Raw genomic sequence first — 19,874 nt, 5'->3', positions numbered from 1 at the left:
TCAAATGCTCCATTCCAGGCAATATTCTGGTGAACTTCCTCTGTACCTCCTCCTCTAGAGTAATTGCGTCCTTCCTATAGTGAGGTGACCAGAACTACACACACTAGTCCAGCTGTGGCCTAACCAACACTCTGTACAATTCCAACATTACTTCCTTGCTCTTATACTCTAAGCCAAGACTGATAAAAGCAAGTGTTCCATCGGCCTCCTAACTATCCTATTCACCTGCTCTGCCGACTTCCAGGATCTGTGATTAATTACCTCAAGATCCCTCTATTCCTCTGAGCTTCCAGTGCTCTGCCATTCATTAAATACTCCCTCGTCTTGTTTCTTCTCCCAAAGTGCATCAACTCGAATTCAATAGGGTTAAATACCAGCTGCCAGTGCTCTGCCCACCTGACCAACCCATCTATATCTTCCTGCAACCTATGACCATCTTCTTCACTATTAATGATTCGATCAATCTTCTTGTCGTCTGCAAACTTGCTTAACATTCCCTGCACATTTTCATCTACATCATTAATGTAGATAACAAACAATAAGGGCCCCAATATTGATCCTTGTGGCACACCGCTGGACACTGGCATCCAGTCGCACAAACAGCCTTCTACTACTTTGTCCTATCACTATGCCAGTTTCTGATCCATCTCGCCAGGTTTCCCTGAATTCCTTGTGCTTTAACCTTCTCAATTAGTCTCCCATGTGGGACCTTGTCAAAAGCTTTGCTAAAATCCATATAAATGACATCAACTGACCTTCCCTCATCCACACACGATCACATTTTTAATAATTCCAACAAATTTGTGAGGCATGACCTCCCTCTGATAAAGCCATGCTGACGATCCCTAATTAATCTATGCCTTTCCAAGTGGATATTAATCTCTCCTTCAGAATTTTCTCCAATAGTTTCCCCAACCACTGACATGAGACTCACTGGTTTGTAACTTCCTGATTCCTCTCTACCACCCTTCTTGAAAAGTGGAACCACATTATCCACCTTGTAGCCAGAGTGGAAATAAAAATTTGTGTTGGAGCCCCTGCAATTTGCTGCCAGTAGCATGGGATGCAATTTATTCAGGCCAGGGGATTTGTCCATTTTTAAGCCCCTCAGAGCCTCTAAAACCTCCCAATTTCCTATGTCAAACCATGCAAGTTCCTCTCAGTCTCTTTCCATGAATCCTTTGTCCACACTCTCCTTTTCCTTAGTGTAGACTGAATTGGAGTATTAATTTAACACCCTTCTAACATCCTGTGGCTTTACACACCGATTGTGTGCACCCCCCCCCCCCACCCCCGGTCTCAAATGGCCCCTAATCTTTCCCTTTAGTGTAATTGTAGATCTTAGGATTCTCCCTAATCTTGTTCACAAGTCCTTTTTCATGCCCCCTTTTTGCTGTTTTAATTGCTTTCTTAGTTCTCTCTTGCACATCCTACATTCCTCTAGCGCTACAGCTAAATTACTCCCTTTGGACTTGCTAAAAGCCTCTCTCTTCTTCATTAACCAGTCCTGAATTGTCCTAAACATCCAGGGTTGCCTGAACTTATTGCTCCTATATTTCCCCCTGAAGGCGACATGTTGGACCTGTACTCTCCCCAGCTCTTTATTGAATGCCCCCCCATTGCTCCGCTGCAGACCTACCCGCAAGGAGCTGTTCCAAGTCAGCTTTGGCCAGATGCAGCCTTATTTTATTAAAATCTGCCCTCTTCAATTCATAGCTATCTTTTGCAGGGCATCTTTCTCCTTGTCCATAACAAATTTGAACCGTACCGTGTTGTAGTTACTATAGCTAAAATATTCCCACATTGCCACATGGAACACTTGTCCAGCTTCATTCCCCAGAATCAGATGCAGCAATGCACCATCCCTTGTTGGGCCTTCTACATAATTCTTCTAAAAAGCTCCCATGGATACATTTCAAAAAATCCACCCCCTCTAAACCGTTTATACTCTGCCAATATACCAACTATACCAATTAATGTTGGGAAAGTTGAAACCCCCAAGTATAATTACTCGATTATTACTCTTACACACCTCTCTGAACTGTCTATACATTTGCTTCTCTATTTCCCGCTGACTCTTTGGGGGTGGCGAAGCATAATACACTCCCAGTAATGTGGCTGCCCCCTTCATTTCTACACGAGAATAGGCTGCCATGATTCCTACATTACACCAATACTATTTGCTGCAAAACTCTTTTGGATGTTCTAAGATAGTGAAAGATGCTACCTAAATGCAATTTTGTCTTTTACCAGTCTACTCAGATACCTAAGTGAGTAACCAGTGGGGAACAGTGGGTCAGACGTTCTACATTCATTCAAATCGCAGGAGATCCTAAAATCAGCCTGTAAATAAAACCTCCACTCGGTCATCTTCCTCTTGGAGAACTGCCACAGGGTGAATAACTACAAACACACACAAATACTTGACACTGGACAAAAGAGACAGGAAATTCTACAAAACCTTGACAGCCTGATACAAGGCGAGATGAGAATGAGAAACCACAAGCATTTTATGTTTAAAGGATCAAAGCAAGACAATTAAGATTCACAAACGATCTGATCTAAATTCAAACATTAATGAGACAGATAAAACATACTTCTCTTCAAAAACAAATCCTCACAATGGTATCTCAACATCAGAAAATTTTGTGAAAATTAGAGAAAATAAACAAAATGCATGGAACACAGCAAAGACAGAATAATATGTTCCAGTGTGGACACTCCCTCATTTCGAATGAAGGTTCTCAACAAAAACAGCTTATATTTTTATAGTATCTTTGCTATAATCAAACAGTCCAAGGTGCTTGCTTCAAGAGGCATTGTAAAACCAGATTTAACAAGCCACATAAGGAGAAGACCAAAAGCTTTGTTAAAGGTCACCACCATCCTGACTTGGAAATATATCACCGTTCCTTCACTGGCGCTGGGTCAAAATCCTGAAATTTCCTTCCTAACAGCACCGTGGGTGTACCTACACCACATGGACTGTGGTCATTCAAGGCAGCAGCTCACCACCACCTTCAAGGGCAATTAGGAATTGGCAATAAATGTCCACCTAGCCAAAGATACACATCCTGTAAAAATGAATTAAAAAGGTAGGTTTTAAGGAGTGTCTTAAAATGGGGAATATAGCAGAGAGGTGGAAGGGTGTAAGAGAAAATTCCAAAGCTTAGAGCCCCGGAAGCTAAACTACATGGTCACCAACTGTGGAGTGATTCAAAACAGGGTGCTCAAGAGACCAGAATTAGAGGATGCTGGTGTTTCAAGAGGGTTGGAGGGCTGGAGGAAATGATCGCGATTGGGAGATGCAAGGCAACAAGAGGATTTGTAAACAAGGATGAGAATTTAAAAAAAAGCCAAGGCATTACTTAACTGGAAGCCAGTCTAGGTCAGCAAGCATGGGTTCTGGGTGAATAGGACTTGAGAGTTAGGACACAGGCAGCAGAGTTTTGGATGAGTTCAAGTTTGCAAAGACTGGCCAGGAGCAAATTAGAATGGTCAAGTCTGGAAGTAATAAAGGAGGGCTTCCTGCAGCTGAAGAACTGAACAGGGCAGCATCAGGCAATGTTGCAGAGTCAGATATAGGGGGTTTTACGAGGTCATGAATATGCAGATGAATGTTTATCTTGTATGATCAGTCTCAGAAAACTACCAGGAAAAGGAATGGGGTTGGTGGCTAAGGAGCAGAGCTTGCAGCAGGAAGCAAAGACAATGGTGTCAGTCATCCCAATACCTCATTTAATGATTTTTTTGCTCATTCAGTACTGGATGTCTGTCAAGCAGTCTGACAATTTAGGGGCAGAGAGAGAGAGAGAGAGAGATGATAGTGAGCTGAATCTCCAGTAGTATACATGTAGAAACTGTCACTGTTCCTTTGGATTATGTCACTGAAATGCAGCATGCAGATCAGAAATAGGAGGGGGTACAAAGACAGATCTTTGGGGGACAACAGAGGTAACGATGTGGGAGCAGAAAGAGATGCTGTTACAGTTGCAAGTGATTCTCTAAGTACAATTAGATAAATAGAACCAGGTGGCGAGGTGATGGTGTTCTTAATTGTGTCAAAGACAGGTAAAGAAGGATGAAGAGGGATAATCCGTCTTTGCCACAGTCCTGCAAGATGTAATTGGTGAAAGTGATAAGCTGCTTCAGTATTGTGGCGAACAGAAACCTGATTGGAGGGATTCAAACCTGGAGTTCCAGGAAAGATGGGAACAGATTTGAGAGGCAAGAACACCTTCAAAAGACTTTGGAGAAGAAAGTGAGGTTGGAGATGGAGGAGTAGCTTGAAAGGACAGAGGGGCCGAGGGCTAGTGTTTGAGGAGGGACATAGTGACGACAGATTTGAAGAGAGGGACAGAACCTGAGGAGAAAACACTGAATATTGGCTAACATGGGAGCAAGAGGGGATGCTGGGTGGTCATCAGTTGAATGGGAATGGGGGGTAGCGAGCAGGAGATGGCTCACATAGACAAGATGAGCTCAGAGGGGCCAGGAGGGAAGATAGGAGATAAAACTGAAACATTCACCTGGCTTCTCTGCAGACACTGATTGACAAACCTGTTGTACAGCTTCAGCATCCTGTACCAATAGTTTCCCCATTTAACCTGAAATAGCTTACTCAATCTGAAAGCATGAAAGGAGTTTGAACTAAACATGGAATCAAATGATACACTGTTTTCAGCTCCCTCAGAGTCTTGGCTTCACTGAGGTGAGGTAGTAAAGGGTGAAGAATGACAATGGAACTGTACCCAAAGCACAGATAAATATTTTCTGAATAAATAAAACAGGAATAGGCCATTCTGCCCCTTGAGCTGGTTCCACTATTGCATTAATCCTAGATAATCTATAACTCTATTCTACTTGCCCATCATCTCTCCATATCCCTGGATTCTCTTATCCAGAAAACCAACCTGAGAGCACCAAACATATTCGGTGCTATTTGGCCTGGGCCGTAGGAATTTCTTTCCTAAACCTCTTAAAATGCACGTGAAAACCTACCTCTCTTGAATAACCTTTTGAACACTTGTCCTATTATCATGGGTGTGTCCTAGTATCCAATTCTGCTCAAGAATGCTCCCATTAAGTGACTTGCAATATTTTACGATGGTAAGCACTAGTGCTTCAGTGCCAGGGACCCAGGTTTGATACTGTGTGGAGCTTGCATGTTTCCCCAGTGTCTGCGTGGGGTTTTCTCAGAATGCTCTGGTTTTCTCCCACAATCCAAAGATGTGCAGGCTTGGTGGATCAGCCGTGCTAAATTGCCCCTTAGTGCCCGAAGACATGTAGGTTAAGTGAATTAGCCATGGTATATGCGCTGGGTTATGGAGATAAGGCTGGGGGTGGGGGCGAGGTTAGATGCTTTTAAAGTCGGTGTAGACTCAATGGGCCAAATGGCCTCCTTCTGCACTGTAGGGGTTCTATGATTTAAAGCCAAATGCAAGATGTTGCTATAATCTCTGGGTCATTCATGCTTATACAGATCCTTCCTCACTCTGGGTACACGATAATGAATCATCCCAGCTCACCTTGTAACCACCTGACCTGGGTGGCTGGTCCATAGCCCTTCTCATTCTTGGCTGCTATCCTAAAGATTATAGCAGGCTTTGTGGTTGTATCAATGTGTGCATTTGCTAGGTTGGATGAAGACACCAGACAGCTGGGAACAGGCCCACAGTAAACACGGACAAAGAGCAGATGGGAAGTCCCTGCGGGTTTGGGATCTGTTGCCTGTGACCCCGGAAGTGCCAGATATACGGAGTATTCAATTATGCTTCCGGAAGTGACAGCAGGAGGCTCCCAGGAGAGTTGTGCACCTTCAGCAACCTGCAAAATAAAACATACCCAAGTTTGTCAATCCCATTCAATTAAGCTCTGAAAAAATTGTCTGAACCCTCTAGTACAATACAGAACATTGCAGTGTAATCTGGTTACATGGATTGATTTAGCTCAGTATCTAAATGCTCCTTTTGTCAACTGATCAGTTATGCTTGATCCTCCACTTCCATGGTACTGTTAACCAATGCTTTAAAACATTATTAATAAACCGCTTAATCTCTTCTTGCTAACACACTCTCAGAATGGTACTGCTCTGTCGCACTCACGGTGCAAGCAGTGATCAAATGAAGCCAGTGATGGCACTTCATCTCGGAATCAGATCATTTACATTTACTCATTTATGGGATGTGAGCATTGCTGGCTGAGGCAGCATTTATTGCCCATCCCCAACTGCCCTTGAGTAGGTGATGGCGAGCTGCCTTGACAACTAAGGAGCTCAAATATTCTCAAAAATTGTCTTACAATGGACAACCACATTGTTGTGGTGGTCTGGAGTCACATATAGAGAAGACTGGATAAGGATAGCAAATTTTCTTCCCTACAAAAGGATATTAGTGAATCAGATACCTCTGGATTCACGAACTTAAGGTATTCAAGCTCATAATCCCAATACGATATGGAGGCAGTGCACTGTCAGAGTCTTATCAGATGGGTCATTAAGTCTAGGCCAGGTGGATGCAGAGATTCCATGACACTATTCAAGACTAGAGGATTTATTTTCCCACTGCTCTCATCTGTGCACCCTCTCCAAACAGTTGAAGTGGTCATTTATTTTTTGTGTCATTAGTGGAACCTCACTCTATAAATCGGTTGCTGCATTTGTCATGGAGTCATTGTTTTGCATGCAAAGTAAAAGGTGATTTAGAATGCTCAAAGGTTGTGAAAGGTGATATACAAAATGCAAGTTCCTTATTCATAGAGTCATAGAGGTTTACAGCATGGAAACAGGTCCTTCGGTCCAACTTGTCCATGCCGCCCTTTTTAAAAAAAAATAAACCCCTAAACTAATCCCAATTGCCTGCATTTGGCCCATATCCCTCTATACCCATCGTACCCATGTAACTATCTATATGCTTTTTAAAAGATAAAATTGTACCCGCCTCTACTACTAGCTCTGGCAGCTTGTTCCAGACACTCACCACCCTGTGAAAAAATTGCCTCTCTGGACTCTTTTGTATCTCTCCCCTCTCACCTTAAATCTACGCCCTCTAGTTTTAGACTCCCCTATCTTTGGGGAAAAAATATTGACTATCTACCTTGTCTATGCCCTTCATTATTTTATAGACCTCTATAAGGTCACCCACCCTTCAGCCTCCTATGCTCCAGAGAAAAAAGTCCCAATCTATTCAGCCTCTCCTTATAACTCAATCCATCAAGTCCCAGTAGCATCCGAGTAAATCTTTTCTGCACTCTTTCTAGTTTAATAATATCCTTTCTGTAATAGGGTGACCAGAATTGCACACAGTATTCCAAATGTGGCCGTACCAATGTCTTGTACAACTTCAACAAGGCGTCCCAACTCCTGTATTCAATGTTCTGACCGATGAAACCAAGCATGCCAAATGCCTTCTTCACCACTCTGTCCACCTGTGACTCCACTTTCAAGGAGCTATGAACAAGTACCCCATGATCTCTTTGTTCTGTAACTCTCCCCAACGCCCTACCATTAACTGAGCAAGTCCTGCCCTGGTTCAATCTACCAAAATGCATTACCTTGCATTTGTCTAAATTAAACTCCATCTGCCATTCGTCAGCCCACTGGCCCAATTGATCAAGATCCCGTTGCAATTGGAGATAACTTTCTTCACTGTCCACTATGCCACCAATCTTTCCTTTAGTGGATCAAATGTTTGAAGTATCAGCTTCTTCCGCTTTCAAACTCTTCACTGTATCATCCATTCCATTTTTTAAAGATGATATGACAGAGGGCCTGAAAATGATATCCACTTTTGTAAAGCAGGGAGTACAACTTGCACTCTGTTTATTGACTTTTCTTGATCAAATCATTCCTGGTTTAGTAAATGCTCAGCAAGAGCAGGATTATGGTCTTGGCTGAGTAGAGAAGTTACAAGAAACAAACAGTCGGTCTCAGTCAGATGGTAGCCTCAACATGGCTCTATGCCTCTGGTTGTGGTTGGGGAGAGGAAGCAGTGCGGGGAGAAATCAGTCAGGGCTCCCAATTCTCACCCAACATCCTTTGCTAAAAATACGTAAACCATCATCATACATAGATACGATTGAACTCCGTTGCAGTACCAGTCAAATAATTGGCTGGGTTGACACGAAAAATAACTTCAGGAGAATATATACCTGAGAATATACAGGCCTGTATCATAAGAGCAGGAGAAGACCATTCAGTTCTTCAAACCTGATTCATCATTCATTTAGGCCAAAGCTGATGTATATCTCAACGGTAGTCATGATGTGGAGATGCTGGCATTGGACTGGGGTAAACACAGTAAGAAGTCTCACAACACCAGGTTAAAGTACAACAGATTTATTTGGTAGCAAAAGCCACTAGCTTTTGCTACCAAATAAACCTGTTGGACTTTAACCTGGTGTTGTGAGACTTCTTACTGTATATTTCAACTCCATCTACTTTCTTGGATTCTGTAATCATTAATCCCCTTACCTAACAAATATGACCAACTGTAGTTAGGCTGGAAGCATTTTAGAGAGCACATATATGAAAAGGCCAGTCCAGTAGTAGAATCAGCAGTGCTTGCTAAAGCAACAGAAATAGGATGATAGTAAATTCACGAACAGGTAAAAGTAAAGAGGTTTAGAATCAACTAACTCTATTCAAGACAAACCCAGCTACAGATGTACATCAGGAAATCTCAGGCATCTGAAAAACCCAGGTCTGAAAGCCCCTGTGCCCTACAGTGAGGTTTCTCCTCTGAAAATACCTCTAATGTTGCTGATAACTCAAAGAACAAACTGGAGCAGCACCCAAGAGAAACCAAGTGCAAGGCCACTGAAACAGGAAAACACTTTGAATTATTCAAAGGCTATTCCAGTTAGAGTCAAGATTTAGATACACAACTTGGTGTAAAACGATCGTCACTAACCTTGCTTATCTTGATGGCAGATGGTGCACCTGGGAATCCTGGCATGCAGGTCTTGAAGGCTGAAATTTCACTAAATGGACCCCGCCCACAAGCGTTTATGCCGGCTACTCGAAATTTATAGGCAGTGCCCGACTGCAGCTTCACAGTCTTCAGGTTGCTGTGATCCGGGATGTTATCGCCACTTCCATCCTGTGGGAAAATAACATCACATTGATTGAATCTAAATTGATTTCACTTTCTTTTACAAAGGTTCAGCACACATAAAACGCTCTGTTCATAAAAGCTCCCAGGCTACACTGTGTATACAGTATAAAACAGGTCATTCAGCCCAACTATCTGCTAGCATTTGAGCTCCAAGTGAGCCTCCTTCTACCCAACTTCATCTAACACTATCAGCATCGTCTTCTGTTCCTTTTGCTTTCATTCTCCTCCACTCTCATCTAGTTTCCCTTCAAGTTTTTATGCCTCAACTATTCCTCAAGTCATGTTCCACTTTCTAACCACTATGGGTAAAGGACCATTGCTTGAATTCCTTTTTGAATTTATTAGTAAGAATCTCATCGTTTTGGATCTCTACGTGTGCTTACTGGTCCATGCTAAGGGCAGAATGCTGGCCAGGACACTGAACATCCTCATTTTCTTCAGTGATATATGAATATTTTACTCCACTCAAGCAGGGAGGTAAATCCATTGCTTATGTTCTACATTCATCCAAAGGATGGTATCTCTGGTAAAGTAGCACTCCTCAGTACTGCACTGAAGTCGTCAGCCTAGAATACATGCTCAAGTTTACAGTAGGGATAAAACCCTTAACCTTCTGACACAAAAGGCAAGAGGGTTTTTGAACAGACTTTCAGCTGATAAGTTGTTTAGGTGACACACCCTAAATAAATAAAAAGCTGTTCTTTAAAATGCCACGATGCAGAAGAATTCACTGTATGATTAATAATAGATGTAAAAGATTGCACTTCTGAACCAGTGCTTCAACATCATTTGGATGGAGAATGAATATACCTTCCCTGTCTATCACATCTAATTAGCTGCAACAATGGAATACAAGGCGTAAAAACATCACAACTGTCCTTTCAGATAATACTAGAACTGTCAGGTTATACTCATCAGAAAAGGCTGAACAGACTTCTCAAAAGACTGAAGGAATGACCTAATAGTAGTCTTAAAAATTCCGAAGTGGTTTTAATGGGATTACAGGGGGACACAGTAAATTAGGGATCAGGAGAAAGTCACAAATAAATCCAATAGGGAATACAGGAGAAACCTCTTTTATTTAGAGAGTGGTAGCAATGTGCAATTCATGATCATGTGGAGTAGTTGAGGCAAACAGCAGAGATATATTTCAGGGGAAGCTAAATAAGTACAAAGGAAAAAGGAATAGGATATGGCTGGAACGCAGTTCATTTGGAACACAAGTACTGACAAAGACCAGTTTGGCCAAGTAGCCTGCTTCTGTGCTATAACAGTCGACACAACTCTGAGCAATTACATTACTTATGGGAGGTTTGGGTTTCCTCCCACAGTCTGAAACGCGTGCTGGTTAGAACATAGAACATAGAATAGTACAGCACAGAACAGGCCCTTCGGCCCACGATGTTGTGTCGAGCTTTATCTGAAACGAAGATCAAGCTATCCCACTCCCTATCATCCTGGTGTGCTCCATGTGCCTATCCAATAACTGCTTAAATGTTCCTAAAGTGTCTGACTCCACTATCACTGCAGGCAGTCCATTCCACACCCCAACCACTCTGCGTAAAGAACCTACCTCTGATATCCTTCCTATATCTCCCATCACGAACCCTATAGTTATGCCCCCTTGTAATAGCTCCATCCACCCGAGGAAATAGTCTTTGAACGTTCACTCTATCTATCCCCTTCATCATTTTATAAACCTCTATTAAGTCTCCCCTCAGCCTCCTCCGCTCCAGAGAGAACAGCCCTAGCTCCCTCAACCTTTCCTCATAAGACCTACCCTCCAAACCAGGCAGCATCCTGGTAAATCTCCTCTGCACTCTTTCCAGCGCTTCCACATCCTTCTTATAGTGAGGTGACCAGAACTGCACACAATATTCCAAATGTGGTCTCACCAAGGTCCTGTACAGTTGCAGCATAACCCCACGGCTCTTAAACTCCAACCCCCCGTTAATAAAAGCTAACACACTATAGGCCTTCTTCACATCTCTATCCACTTGAGTGGCAACCTTTAGAGATCTGTGGATATGGACCCCAAGATCTCTCTGTTCCTCCACAGTCTTCAGAACCCTACCTTTGACCCTGTAATCCACATTTAAATTAGTCCTACCAAAATGAATCACCTCACATTTATCAGGGTTAAACTCCATTTGCCATTTTTCAGCCCAGCTTTGCATCCTATCTATGTCTCTTTGCAGCCTACAACAGCCCTCCACCTCATCCACTCCTCCACCAATCTTGGTGTCATCAGCAAATTTACTGATCCACCCTTCAGCCCCCTCCTCTAAGTCATTAATAAAAATCACAAAGAGCAGAGGACCAAGCACTGATCCCTGTGGCACTCCGCTAGCAACCTGCCTCCAATCCGAAAATTTTCCATCCACCACCACCCTCTGTCTTCGATCAGATAGCCAGTTACCTATCCAATCGGCCAACTTTCCCTCTATCCCACACCTCCTCACTTTCATCATAAGCCGACCATGGGGGACCTTATCAAACGCCTTACTAAAATCCATGTATATGACATCAACTGCCCTACCTTCATCAACACACTTAGTTACCTCCTCAAAAAATTCTATCAAATTTGTGAGGCACGACTTGCCCTTCACGAATCCGTGCTGACTATCCCAGATTAATCCGCATCTTTCCAAATGGTCGTAAATCCCATCCCCAAGGACCTTTTCCATCAATTTACCAACCACCGAAGAAAGACTAACCGGTCTATAATTACCAGGGTCATTTCTATTCCCTTTCTTAAACAGAGGAACAACATTCGCCATTCTCCAGTCCTCTGGCACTATCCCCGTAGACAGCGAGGACCCAAAGATCAAAGCCAAAGGCTCTGCAATCTCATCCCTTGCCTCCCAAAGAATCCTAGGATACATTTAATCAGGCCCAGGGGACTTATCGACCTTCAGTTTATTCAAAACTGCCAGGACATCCTCCCTCCGAACATCTATTTCCTCCAGCCTATTAGCCTGTAACACCTTCTCTTCCTCAAAAACATGGCCCCTCTCCTTGGTGAACACTGAAGAAAAGTATTCATTCATCACCTCGCCTATCTCTACTGACTCCATACACAAGTTCCCACTACTGTCCTTGACCGGCCCCAACCTCACCCTGGTCATTCTTTTATTCCTCACGAGAGTAAAAAGCCTTGGTGTTTTCCTTGATCCGACCCGCCAAGGACCTCTCATGTCCCCTCCTCGCTCTCCTAAGACCCTTTTTCAGCTCATTCCTTGCTAACTTGTAACCCTCAATCGAGCCATCTGAATCTTGTTTCCTCATCCCTACATAAGCTTCCCTCTTCCTTTTCACAAGACATTCCACCTCTTTCGTGAACCATGGTTCCCTCACTCGGCCATTTCCTCCCTGCCTGACAGGGACATACCTATCAAGGACACCCAGTATTTGTTCCTTGAAAAAGTTCCACTTTTCATTAGTGCCTTTCCCTGACAGTTTCTGTTCCCAACTTATGCCCCCTAATTCTTGCCTAATCGCATCATAATTATCTCTCCCCCAATTGTAAACCTTGCCCTGCCGTACGGCCCTATCCCTCTCCATTGCAATAACAAAAGACACCGAATTGTGGTCACTATCTCCAAAGTGCTCTCCCACAACCAAATCTAACACTTGGCCCGGTTCATTTCCCAGTACCAAATCCAATGTGGCCTCACCTCTTGTCGGCCTATCCACATATTGTGTCAGGAAACCCTCCTGCACACACTGCACAAAAGCTGCCCCATCCGAACTATTTGACCTACAAAGGTTCCAATCAATATTTGGAAAGTTAAAATCCCCCATGACAACTACCGTGCGACCCCCACACATATCCATAATCTGCTTAGCAATTTCTTCCTCCACATCTCTATTACTATTTGGGGGCCTATAGTAAACTCCTAACAACGTGACCGCTCCTTTCCTATTTCTAACCTCAACCCATATTACCTCAGTGTGCAGATCCCCCTCGAAGTGCCTTTCCGCAGCCGTTAAACTATCCTTGATTAACAATGCCACTCCTCCACCTCTTTTACCAGCTTCCCTACACTTACTGAAACATCTATACCCCGGAACGTCCAGCAACCATTCCTGTCCTTGTTCTACCCACGTCTCCGTAATGGCCACAACATCGTAGTCCCAAGTACCAATCCACACCCCAAGTTCATCTACCTTGGTCCGGATGCGCCTTGCATTGAAGTAGACACGCTTCAACCCACCTTCCTGTCTACCGGTACCCACCCTTGACCCGGATACCTTCCCCAATACCTCACCACCCTCAACACTGACTTCCGGACTCCAAATCCTTTTCCCACTCCCCTGACAAATTAGTTTAAACCCCCCTGAAGAGCCGTATCAAATTTCCCTCCCAGGATATTGGTGCCCCTCTGGTTCAGGTGCACCCCGTCCTGTTTGTACAGGTCCCACCTTCCCCAGAATGTGTTCCAATTATCCACGTATCTGAAACCCTCCCTCTTACACCATCCCTGCAACCACATGTTTAACTGCACTCTCTCCCTGTTCCTCAACTCGCTATCACGTGGCACCGGCAACGTACCAGAGATGACCACATGTTTTGTCTTGGCTCTCAGCTTCCAGCCCAGCTCCAGAAATTCCTGCTTTAAATCCCCGTCCCTTCTCTTATCTATGTCGTTAGGTTAGGTGCATTGACCCGAACAGACACCAGAGTGTGGTGACGGGGAATTTCACAGTAACTTCACTGCAATGTTAATGTAAGTCTTACTTATGACTAATAAATAAATAAACTTTAGGTTTGTTCATTATAAAATAACTGATACCAAAAATAGAAAACAAAACAATCGCATTGATAAGGATGATGTGGAGTTGCCGGCGTTGGACTGGGGTGGGCACAGTAAGTAGTCTCACAACAAGTCCAACAAGTTTATTTGGTAGCACGAGCTTTTGGAGCGCTGCTCCTTCATCAGGTGACTCACCTGATGAAGGAGCAGCGCGCCGAAAGCTCATGCTACCAAATAAACTTGTTGGACTTTAACCTGGTGTTGTGAGATTGATAAGGGGAGTGAGAATTGCATTTTCTTTTAAAAAGGTGGGTCAAATTCAGGCATCTTCGCCAAAAAATAAATAAAATAATTTATTTCAGTATAATATATAACAGATTTATTCCTCCTTGTCCCAGATAGCTAAGAGCGGATATGTGCCATGTGGTGCTGTGCAGTACTGAGTTGGAGAGAACAGGAGGGTTGCAACTTTCATCCCTCATGAATCTCACTAAATTGGGACACTGCAAAGCCTCGAGCTTCGAAACCTACCCCGTTTCTCCTCCCACCCACAATAAAGCAGTCTGCTCATGCACAATGTTTGAGCTCACAAATGAAGAACAGCCACTTGGTGGTGGTGCTGGGGAGCAGAATAGGTAATGGAGTGCCCTTTGAAACATCTCCCAGCACAGTCCTCGTCTTAGGGAGACCAGCACGAGGGATAAAATGTACTGAAATATTTTACAGTTTAAAAGTATGCTTAGAGAACAGGCGATATTTGAAGCATCAATAAAGGGTGTGGTCACTTTGACAATAGTATTTGCACACACATCTTACCTCTTCTCCTTGGGAGCCCTCTGCAGGCAGGAAATAGGACACCACCACCGTGCTTGTAGTTTTAAATACACCAACATCATACCACTGATTGGGTTCCTTCCTGGCTGTTGGTTTCGGCTGGGTGTGCGTAGATGCATCATGTTTCTGAGGAATCACATTAAAAACATTGGTCACCTGGAAAGTTCTCAGCTTTTGATTTCCATGGAGGACTTCAAAAATTAAACAGGGTAAGTCAGCAGCGATCAGAAAGAAAATGCTGCGGTTTAATTCTGACAATGGGTGTACATCTGAAATGTTGACCATATACAAGTAAAATACTCAAAGTCTGGCTGTCCAAAAACCAGACATTTTCCTCTGGGGAAATCTGAGCACTGCTCCCAGAACAAGGTAAACAAGATGAAAGAAAAGGTCCTTTATCAGGCTCAGTCGGAGGATAGAATCAGCGAATGATGTGCACACACAGGACCAGAATCATTGCAACGGTTTCCTCCTGGCCCTCCCTATTCTCTGGATACAAAGTTGTCTGTTCCACTGATGGGACAGAGGTGGGGATCCCCTCCACTTCCGATTGCAACATTCCCTGCCACTTTTGGGGAGAGGATCAGAAATCAGTCATTTCTCTCTGTGCCCATGGAGCCTGTATTGAAGGAATTGGTTGGTAATTCAAAATCCAGGAAAATTAGAAATCTGGCATGGTCTCAGTACTGAAGGCGCAGCGCTTTGGACAACATTCCTGCAATTTTAAGGATGCTGGTAGATCTGCTATCCATTTCCAACAATCTCTGTTTTAAAAAGATATGAGTTACACAAGCAAAGGTTGTAAGGTTTCTCTCCTAGGGAAACAACTTGAATTTAAAATATCCTAAGGTCCTACATATCTTCTCTGGATAAATGCAAAGTACTGCATTAGATGTTGGAATCTGAAACCAAGAGAGAAAAGCTTTGACAAAGGGTCATCTGGACTCGAAACGTCAGCCCTTTTCTCTCCTTACAGATGCCACCAGACCTGCTGAGATTTTCCAGCATTTTCTCTTTTGATACCTTTTCTGGAGTTTGCTGAACAATGCACACCATACTTTCTGAACTCTACACTATAATTACACCAGCCTGGATGTTACCTGCCCACTTCATCATGTTACCTAGTCATGTTCTCTTTGTTTCATTTATCTATTACTGTCAATTTTCCAGGTAATAACAATACAAGGAAATTTCCTCGACTCTCTTTGAGTCTCTCCAAGGTAACTTGGTAGGTGCTGCCTTGGGATACTATTCTATATCAATTGCTGTCAAAACTCTCAGACAGGCAGAAACATTATATTATATTCTATCCTATGCTGCATGGTCTCTGGCGTTGAACTCTGGGGCAGAATTTGAGAATTGTGATCATGACGTTAGCCGTTGTGTGGTCTGCCCTCAGTTCTCCAAATCTTGTTCTGCAGCATAAAGGTCGGGGTGAATTTTGAGCCTCACCATTTTGTGGAGATACTGTAGTGGTGAAATAAACTACTTGTCATAAATCATCCATATAGTACTAGCCACACAGAATCTTGTAACAAGTGAAATTATGTGCCTATTTATTTAGGAAAATATGCCATAATTTACTCCAGTAACATGACATAAGATAAAAAGCCAGCTCAGTACATTAGTGTGGTTGAGGGACAGGGTTGCATATCAGTCAGCAGAATACTTTGTTCTTCGAGTAGTCATAGGATTTGATTCACTGGTGCAGGTGGACAGACAAGATCCCAGTTTACCCAAAGGATGAATTTTTTAAAATCTCCTTGTCCAAAGCAGGAGTTCTGTAGCTTTCTGTACACAATGACCAGTGCAATTCAATAGCAATAGCGTGTGAACCACTTCAGGCTGCATCCTGTTTAATATTCCTCCATGAATCAACATCACTGATCAATCAACTCTAGAAGGCTGTGGAATCCTACCATGCACAAAAGAACTTCCAGATCCGCCTTTAAATCACTCGCTGTGTTTCACAGTATTTTATAGTTTATAGCATTTTATCATTTATTGTTTGGGAGTGGGGGAGAACAAGGGGAAAGGAATCTGATAAGCTGCTACTCAACAGCAAGTCTTAATTAAATCACATTGATGAAACAGCTCAACCTTAAATTTATACTTATCTATTTCTACCCAACTTCAAGGAAATCTTTTCATACGCATTTTTATTTTTTTGTACAATACTAGTTTTAGGTAGGTATTGGACTTTTCATTTCCACGACAGTTTTTCTGCATTGAGCACCCTTGAGGTATTGGAGAAACGCAATACCTTCTTAGACAGAGACCCAGTACATCAAGTCATCCTGAGTCAGGACCAACACAGTTAAACAAAGAGGAAAGTTTCTCTGCTACAGCTCAATGATATATTTCAGCTACATTGCATCCAATGCGATACCAATAGCTCACTGACCAGGACAATTTAGTATCACTTCGAATTTGAGTTGGCTTTCTGTTGCAGACCCTATAGGTACTGGATGAAGACTGAAGTACCACTTGAATCAGTAGAAAGAAAGGTCCATCCCATCAATCTGTTCTGGATCTGAATACATGTCCCAGAGACTAAAAGCCAATCGCTTGTTCAGAATTCCTAACATCATTCATTAATGGTGTGAAGTTGAGATGTTTTCACATTATAAATAAGGAACCACATAAAAGTATTTGTAAAAATAATTCTGCTAACTTTCATTCTGCCCATTTTGAAACGTCCAAGATTGTTGTACAACAAGATTGCTGTCCAAGACAGTGGTTAGCACTGCTGCTTCACAGCTCCAGGGACCTGGGTTCGATTCCCAGCTTGGGTCACTGTCTGTGTGGAGTTTGCACATTCTCCTCGTGTCTGCGTGGGTTTCCTCCGGGTGCTCCGGTTTCCTCCCACAGTCCAAAGATGTGCGGATTAGGTTGATTGGCCATGCTAAAATTGCCCCTTAGTGTCCTGGGATGCGTAGATTAGAGGGATATGGAGGTAGGGCCTGGGTGGGATTGTGGTCGGTGCAGACTCGATGGGCCGAATGGCCTCTTTCTGTACTGTAGGGTTCTATGATTTCTATGAAGCCAATAATTTACAAGGGAGGCGATAATATTAAGTTGCCTGCCCTTACAGAAGTACTTACCGACACAGGAATGCCAATTCCATTGGCCACTTGGGCTAAAGCAGTGGCTGCCTGCAGTTTCATTGGACTAGAGATTTGGTTGGTTGATGATGTCAAGAGGGAAGTGTATGGTGCCAAACCTGTAATAAAAGGAAAGCAATAGTTAGTTTTACTATAATACTTCCCTCACAGTTTGTAATTCCAAGCTCCTGCATTTGAGCACCCTTTTAACATTCTCAAGCTGTAATGGAATGGAAATTCAGTCCCCATTTCAAGAAAATATTTGTCTCACATCGAGTCTGCATCCATTATGCTTACTAGCTGATATGTGCGCCAAGCTGAGCAAGTTGAAGACAAGAGATGAGGAGTAGGTCAAGCAATTAGGCGATGCCCAAGCAGATGAGCGATAAACTGCAGAGGAGAGTGGGAATAAATAAGTTACCTTTAGGAAAAAGATCACTGCAGCAGCCAGAGGGTTGGACAGAATGAAGTGTTTGGACGAATTAGTCAGGCAGGAAGGAAGGGAGACACAAAAACACTAGGGTATTCAACAACATTTTATTTTACTTTTTCTTTCACAGGATGGGGTGGCAATGGCTAGGCCTGCATTGGCCATGCTAAATTCTCCCTCAGTGTACCCAAACAGGTGCCGGAGTGTGGTGACAAGGTGATTTTCACAGTAACTTCATTGCAACGTTGATGTAAGCCTACTTGTGACTAAATAATAAACTTTAAAACTTTAGGTTTTTATGTATTGTACTGATTGATGCACACGAGTGTATTTAAACTGTCCCAAAGGTTAAAGTACTTTAACTACTGCCCTCCCCTAATTGGTCGAGAAGGTGGTGGTGAACCCATTGGATTTCTATATTAATACATACATTAAAAATATACTTTTACATGAGCAATAGTTTCTTTAAGTAGCCTTTGGAACAAAATTACTATTTTCATTTATATACACCTTAAAAAAGTAACAGGGACAGTTAAAACCCAGTGGGATGCTCTAATGGGAAAAGGACAAGACTTAACGTATCTCTCTAATAGATACAATCTGCTTTGCTGTCTGTGGTATATTCATAGTACAGAAAGACAACTAACTTGAGAGGAGTTTGGAAAAATGTAAGAATTTTATTCAGTCCAGCTTGGACATAGTGCAAGGTGGTACAGTGGTTAGCACTGCTGCCTCACAGTGCAGGCACGCAGGTTCGATTCCTGGCTTGGGTCACTGTCTGTGCAGCGTCTGCATGTTCTCCCAGTATCTGCGTGGGTTTCCTCCGGGTGCTCCAGTTTCCTCCCACAGTCCAAAGACGTGCTGGTTAGGTGCATTGGCTGTGCTAAATTCTCCCTCAGGTGAACCTGACCAGGTGCCACAGTGTGGCAACTAGGGGATTTTAACAGCAACTTCACTGCAGTGTTAATGGAAGCCTACTTGTGACACTAATAAATAAACTTTAAAACTTTAGGTTTTTATTTATGTATCGTACTGGTGCACGTATGAGTGTATTTAGACTATACTAAAGGTTAAAGTACCTGTCGTCAGTAACGTGTATGCAGCCAACATCCCACTTGCTGTTTCTTGCAAAAAAGAATGGCACTAACTGCAAGCTAAAACACTACTTTGAAATGCTAGACTATCCAATCAATGAGCGTTTCCTATCCACTGCTATTAATACTGCAGTATCAGATACTGGGCTAACAACATAAAAGTCACAAGGTCACCACACTGCACCATAGCATCGTGTGAAACTACATTGCCAGCGAACACTGGGTGAAAAGAAGTGACCACAGAAGGCTACTAGATTGTTTTGATTTATTGTCACATGTATTAGTATACAGTGAAAAGTATTGTTTCTTACGTGGTATTCAGACAAAGCATATTGTTCATAGAGAAGGAAAGGAGAGAGTGCAGAAAGTAGTGTTACAGTCATAGCTAGAGTGTAGAGAAAGATCAACTTATTGCGAGGTAGGTCCATTCAAAGGTCTGATGGCAGCAGGGAAGCAGCTGTTCTCGGGTTGGTTGGTACGTGACCTCAGACTTTTGTATCTTTTTTCCGACGGGAGAAGGTGGAAGAGAGAATGTCCGGGGT

At 43.0% G+C, this 19,874-nt stretch overlaps 1 protein-coding gene across 1 annotated transcript in view; it reads right to left on the bottom strand.

Moving 5' to 3' along the window:
* The window catches only part of LOC144491747 (host cell factor 1-like), a 109,477-nt gene that overhangs the window by 6,982 nt on the left and 82,621 nt on the right, over positions 1 to 19,874 (bottom strand). Inside the window, exons 21-24 of the mRNA XM_078209995.1 lie at positions 17,809 to 17,927; positions 14,687 to 14,830; positions 8,910 to 9,098; positions 5,529 to 5,826 (exon numbers count right to left, since the gene is read on the bottom strand). Coding sequence (XP_078066121.1) covers positions 5,529 to 5,826; positions 8,910 to 9,098; positions 14,687 to 14,830; positions 17,809 to 17,927 — 750 coding nt within the window. The remainder of the gene's footprint in view (positions 1 to 5,528; positions 5,827 to 8,909; positions 9,099 to 14,686; positions 14,831 to 17,808; positions 17,928 to 19,874) is intronic.

The sequence above is a fragment of the Mustelus asterias genome, chromosome 3 (genome assembly GCF_964213995.1).
Source record: "Mustelus asterias chromosome 3, sMusAst1.hap1.1, whole genome shotgun sequence".
Taxonomy (NCBI): domain Eukaryota; kingdom Metazoa; phylum Chordata; class Chondrichthyes; order Carcharhiniformes; family Triakidae; genus Mustelus; species Mustelus asterias.
This window is presented reverse-complemented; position numbering and strand designations above follow the sequence as displayed.